Source organism: Ambystoma mexicanum, chromosome 9 (assembly GCF_040938575.1).
Source record: "Ambystoma mexicanum isolate Mex_15411 chromosome 9, UKY_AmexF1_1, whole genome shotgun sequence".
In the NCBI taxonomy this organism is placed as follows: Eukaryota; Metazoa; Chordata; class Amphibia; order Caudata; family Ambystomatidae; genus Ambystoma; species Ambystoma mexicanum.
The window spans coordinates 721,992,383-721,998,979 of NC_090931.1; the positions used below are offsets into that span (position 1 = coordinate 721,992,383).

Genomic DNA, 6,597 nt, shown 5'->3' on the forward strand with positions numbered 1-6,597 from the left:
CCACCAAAACTTTTCAGCTTAAATTCGGGTGAGATACGTTTGTTGGATCCATTAGACCAAAGGAGGCGAGTGACCGGGGCCTAATGCAACTGATGCAGCAGGTAGTCGAGAGCTTTCTCTGTGAGGCACTTAGTGTGAGAGAGAGGATCTTGTGGCAAATGCGATGGTGGAGTGGCAGCCAGTGCAAGGATTTCCTTCCCTGGTAAATTTGGTCTGTTCTGGCCAGCTCACACACTGCTCTCACAGCTCCATTTTGAGCTACTTGTAGAGTTTTTAGGTTACTCTAGAGGTACCAACCAATAGACTGGCGTAGTGGGTATTTGAGCAGAGGCCAGTGATGATGCACAATGTAGGGCATCAGACATTTGGCCTAGATCACTACATTTGCAAGGTAGGTTTTTGAGAGAGGACAAATGCCAGTGCAGGAAGGTCACAGAGCTGGACCAACTTCACTGTATCAGTGAGCAAGCTGTACCACAGAGGCCCTGATGGTGATACCCAGGGGATGTATGTCTAGTTGGCCCCAATCCACTGCACGAGCAAGGCAGGTTTATGTGTGACACTGACGATGCTACCCATTTGTTAAGTGTCAGCTAGTTAGCCCGTCTTCACTGAAATCTCGGGCCAAATTATCGAACATTTGCACCAGTGCTAGAAATTGAGCAAATGCTTTGATAATACGGAATAGGGCAAACAGGTTTTGTCACAATCAGTATTATATTAAAACCTTTGCTCTAAGGCAAACATAATTTACACTGCTTCTATTTTAATATGTCTTCTGCATAACATAAAAAGACATTGAGGGTTATTACAAGGTTGGAGGTAAGAAACAGTCCATACCGGTATGGAGAAAATACTGTGTCCGTGTAGGAAAGAGCCTGCTAATAGTGAGCTATAACGAGTTTGTGTGCAGGAGCTTAGCGGCATGCCGGTAACAACAGTACTTTTATGAGGCTGACAATGTCGTTGTGTATCATGTCCACAATGGTGGTGATGGTGTCCCGTTCCAGACGGTACAGGGTGTGGATCTGCTCAGGGGTTAGGTTGAATGGACTTGGTCTGATGCAAGGGATTGGGGGCTGCCTGCGTGGTACCACTGGCTACACTGGTGGGGCTTGCTGGGCCTGTCTCACCCTCCTTCTCCACCTGCGTATCCTCTGTGGTGCCTGCTGTTGTTGTTGTTGTTGCTGGTGTAGTAATGCAAGCATGTCCTCCAGCCCCAGTATTACTAGTGGAACCATTTTGGTGTGGGAAGGGGTGTGGTGTGTGGGTGTGCTCCTTTTGTATTGGCCCAGACTCCATTGCCTCCACCTGTGGTGATTGTGTGCACCTGTGGCAGTTGGGAACACTGCACATTGCAGTTTACGGGTGGTTTGCGATGCCGGTATTGCCAGCATGCCGGTATCCCGTATTAGCGCCTTCATGATGCCGCTATTTGCATGTTCGCCTGACTTATGATGTCCTCCTGTTAGCGGCATCCTAGTATTACTGGCCTGAAGGGCCGCGTGCCCGCGCCCATGCCGCTATTAGTGACGACATTATTAGCGGCACCACTAATACCGGGTTCTTGGGTCGGAATAGCCCGGAGCGGTATGCGGTGCCGGTAATCCTTTACCGGCATTGATTTTCCATTACCTCCAACCTCGTAATGACCCCAATTGTTTACTACATTTATTTTCATGTTACGCAGCAAACATAGAACACTATATTTCTGTATTTTAATTATTTGTAGATAATACTGATTGGGGCTAAATCACTTTGCTCCTTTCCGTATTATTAAAGCAGCAAAATTGGTGTTAAATTAATTTGCTGCATTTCTTTGGAAAAGGGCAACGTTTTGATAATCTGGCCCCTGATCTGCATTCTTCTCTAACAATAGGATACAGCCAATCTGGTTTAAACCGGTATCTATTCTTTATCTGAATAATTTCTCATTTTGTTTGTTGTATATGGAGAGAAATGAAAACCAACTTTAAAAAAGAGCCTTTTAATAGCGTCTATTGCAACAAAACAAAACCACACACTCACTTCCCTTCTCCCCTTATACGATATCTGTGTTTTTTTCTCTGGTCGTGCAACAGATATCGACAACTGGCGTGGCTCTATCAAGAGTGCACATTGCAATACAAATCTCTTTCACATATTAAAAGACAGAGATGTACAGTGAGACAAAGAGAGTGAAATTGCCGTGAGAAAGGGGAATAGAGAGCGCTTTATATACCTGGGATAAACGAGGTACAGCTAGTACACTTTTAAATTGTGTTCTTCCTTTTGTAGCACTTATTTGCTTGCAGTTCTTTTGTGAAATTTAGTGCTGTTGACTGTCATTACTGTTGAATGCCTTTTGGAGTTGTACCTATACCTATAAGAGGATGAGGCCCTTACTGTCTTCTTCCCAGATGTGTAATATAAATGTATACATTTAGTACACCCCGACATTCACAAGTACAAACACTTGTTTAGTCAACCACTTGAAATGGGAATTGATGAGCAGTTTGGTCTGTGTATAAGAAAAGTGCCACATGTCAAGGTAGCCACTGTTCTTGAAATGTAAAGTTACACTGAAGAAGAATTTTAAAATGTTTTCTAAAGTACCTGCACTTGATAGAGAAATAGAGTTCTGCCATGAAATGGCTTACTGAAATCAATATGTATGAGGATTCAAATTTACAAAAATATATATTATTTGATTTTCCTTCTTTTAGAAAAAACAGTATGTTTGAATGGAGAGGCAGAACCATACTTTCGTGAGAGAATTCATCCTGCTGGGACTCTCCAGAGACCCAGAGATACAGATTATTCTGTTTGTGGTGTTTCTCATAATCTACATCTCCATCATTATTGGGAACACCCTCATCCTCACAGCCATCAAAGTGGTACCTCAACTCCACACACCTATGTACTTTTTCCTCAGCAACTTATCTTTCCTGGACATGTGTTACTCCACCATGACTGTTCCCAAAATGCTGGAAAACTTGTTGTCAGACAAAAAAACCATATCCTTTGCAGGTTGTGCGGCACAGATGTACTTGTCCCTTTCTATGGGTGAAACAGAGTGCATACTTCTTGCAATCATGGCGTATGATAGGTACGTTGCAATTTGTTATCCGTTGAGATATATGACCATCATGAACAAACACGTTTGCCTAAGGCTAGCAACAGGGACATGGATATGTGGATTTATTCTTTCAATTTTACATGTGGCCTTTACCCTGCAGGTACCCTTATGTGGGAATAATCAGATTAACCACTTTGAATGTGAAGTCCCGGCGGTATTGAGATTAGCTTGTGTTGATGTTTCGCTTATTGGCATTATCATATTTGTGGTGGGCATCCTTATACTCATGATCCCCATTTCCTTAATCCTGGTTTCTTACGTCCGAATCATTATTAGCATCCTACAAATCAGCTCTGCCAAAGGGCGGTACAAGGCCTTCTCTACGTGTGGCTCTCATATCATGGTTGTGGTTCTGTTCTATGGCACAGCCATGTACATCTACATGAAACCTCAGTCAAACGATACACAGGACACTGATAAAATTGTCACAGTGGCATATACTGTGATAACACCCATGATGAACCCTATCATCTACACTCTACGCAACAAGGAAGTTAAAGGAGCCTTGAAGAAGACAATACAGATTATATATGCCAAGAAACACTAACCCAAATTCTGTCTACAAGCTGCCTAATACAGTTTAGTGTGAGTACATGTACGGGATAAAGACTTTCATGAATTTGTGAAATTGACTCTGAAATGTAATGTCCAATAACCATCGACTTTCTTACCAAGAAAATATTTAGTATCCTTTCTCTTCAGTGGAGTTTTACTGTTATCATGGATTTAACATACAATAGCATGTACATTAATAACATCTATCATCGGCTTTATTTAAAACTGCTATATACTTACTCAACACACAATCCTCCATCTACAACTCTCTTCCTCATTCACTCTATTTTACTCTCAATTGGCTGTGAGTTGACAGCTGAAAATAGGTAGCTTTCGCTACGCATTACTCTGATATTTTAATGAGAAACAAATAAGATACAAAGTTATAGTACTTTAGGATTGTATTAGTAAATTCATGTCATATGGCATGTGTGGGAGCGAGGGGCCAGCAGGCCCCTCGCTGCCTTCACTTCTCAGTACAAAACTTGGACCAAGTGCCTCCAGTAGTGGGTTCACCCCTTGCCCTTATGCAATGTTAACTTTAGTTGACTTTCGTGTAGATGGGACCACTGAGCAGGACACAGGGCATCCATTTTTTGTGCCCCCTTTCGACTCCATCTTGGTGACCAGGCCTCACTGCGATAGTACGAAACGCTTCTCTCCCTCTCCTTACTGCGGTCAGGCACACAGAGCACATGGCCCCCACCTTTGTTCCCACTCTGACTGGAAAACTCTGCGGCTCCATTCTCACGCTGAAGCCGGAGGTATTTGCAACAACTAATAAATGTATCACATCAGTCTTCCTCTGATATCACTGTCCCACATGTGAACCAGCATGAACTAAGCACATAGCTCGTTCATCTCCACAAACGTGTCCTTGTCCCCGCACCCTCACCAATAGAAACTTACTGCCATTCTGACCCTGTGTCCCTGCAAGATATTCCTTTCATGTGCCAGACCACTGACCATGCCATTATGCCCACCCAGCAGACTCCCAAATAATATTAGACCCCTGCTGCAGTATATCGTGCCTAATACTAACAAATGCCACATACCTGAGATTCTTGTGAAACTAAACCTACAGTTCAATCAGTGTATTATAGTGGTCAAGACCCTTAACCTGTGACCTGTATAATCCAAATATTATAGATGATATAGGCACTTGTGTGATTTATATAGTGACATGATAGACTACTGAGAGTCTTTTGAACAACTATTATTTAGTGCATACATTATTTAGAATGTATTCATTAGCTTAGATAGTGACCACCATGCTTCACGGCGACCTGACCATCACCCATTCGGAGCACAGATATCTGATGTCCATCCTCCCGCCAACCAAGTAACGAACCAGGAGGAAGAGATGATGCCCACACCTAAGATACCATCCTGGCTGACCAATCCGGGTCCAACGTAGCACCATATGTTAGACGTGCATTGTACCTATATAATGTACTGTAACATTAATTTTGCCAGAGCACTCTCAGAGATCTAGATAAACTTTTCCTTGAACTCTCGCAGCCTGCTCGCTTTGCCTTATTCCCCGTCCGGGGAGTGTCCGTTTTATTCTCTTGCACGTTGAAGATGGGGAGGGCACAAACAGGCACTACAAATATCTCCCCTGTGTTATCATAATTGCACCTGAAAGGTGGCAGCAATGAGTGGACAGTTAGAGAAAGAAGTTTGTGTCTCACACTCCTGACTCCAAACCCACTGGCTTACCTGAATCTTTCTCAATGCTTTTTGACTCCATTGACCCGTAATTCCAAATACTCATGTGTCAATAATTTCTAGGCCCACTCCCTCCAAACCGATTTCTTGACTTCACTGACCTCACTCCCGTCTTCATAAGGTACTCCCTTCTATGGGTACATTTTAAAATGTGGCCCTACATCTTGGTTTGACTATTATCTCCTGACTCATTTCTTTCTATAAGTCATCAGTATAAGTGCAGTTCGGGGGTGACCACTGGAAGGGTGTCTGTTACATACACAATTCCCCCCCTCCGACCTGCCTGCCTTCTCATGTACTTTAGCGTACTTTACCATATGCCGTTCTACCCACCTAATTCTTGGTTTACACGTTTCTATAGATAATCACTTCTAAGGTGCCGCCACTCCTATCATACCAGAACCTCAAAACTGCTAGTTCGATTGAACACCACAAGACATGATACAGCATTGGCCAGACTCCCCCACAATTTACGTGGCCTGATTTCATACCAAAGTGAATACAGAAGCAACTTAGCAGAACAAATGTGAGGATGGGGAAGGGGAGTTTTTTTTTCTTCCTGTTTGGGGTGTTGGGGACGATAAACACATGATGTACTTGCACGCTTGCTATTTTTACAGAACAGGATTTTATCGCCTTCAGAATGTACGATTTGTACCTTTTGCAAAGTTTCTGTTATGCTCACACAACCATTGTATGTAGGCGCCCAAAGTTCTGTAATGGGCTATATTCCTTTATTTTATTCTCATGTCCATCTCCTGTTTATCACTCAATAAAGAGATTTAACCAAAAAAACATTGCATGAAAATGACAAGGAAATATACACATTTGTAAAGGAGGTTGTTTCACCTAAACAACGAGAAATTATTATTTTGGATTATGAAATTCTACAGATCAAAGCAATTCAAGATACATTTGCCGAGACTAAAACTTGAGGGTGTTTTTTTCATTTCACTCAAGCAATATGGCGCAAAATACAAGTAAATGGAATGCAAAGTCAATACACAGAGGATTTAGAGTTTCAATTCAACATTAAATTACTGTTTGGTCTAGAGTTTATACCTGAAAAACATGTAGAGGACCATTATGAATTATTAACACACAGTGACTTTTTTAAAGCAAATTAAAACAAATTTGAACCATTATTGGACTACTTTGATTCTACCTGGATAGGACAGCTTACAAGAAGTGGA

General features: G+C 42.3%; 1 protein-coding gene across 1 annotated transcript; it reads left to right on the top strand.

The window, feature by feature from the left end:
* The first annotated feature begins 2,723 nt into the window (after positions 1-2,723).
* On the top strand, positions 2,724-3,665 carry LOC138487398 (olfactory receptor 2K2-like). The gene has a single exon (XM_069613967.1). The coding sequence runs from the start codon at positions 2,724-2,726 to the stop codon at positions 3,663-3,665; it is 942 nt and encodes a 313-aa protein (XP_069470068.1).
* The last annotated feature ends 2,932 nt before the right edge of the window (positions 3,666-6,597 follow it).

Coding starts and splice junctions, on each gene's coding strand:
- LOC138487398 (XM_069613967.1), top strand. CDS start 2,724: ATGGAGAGGCAGAACCATACTTTCGTGAGAGAATTCATCCTGCTGGGA.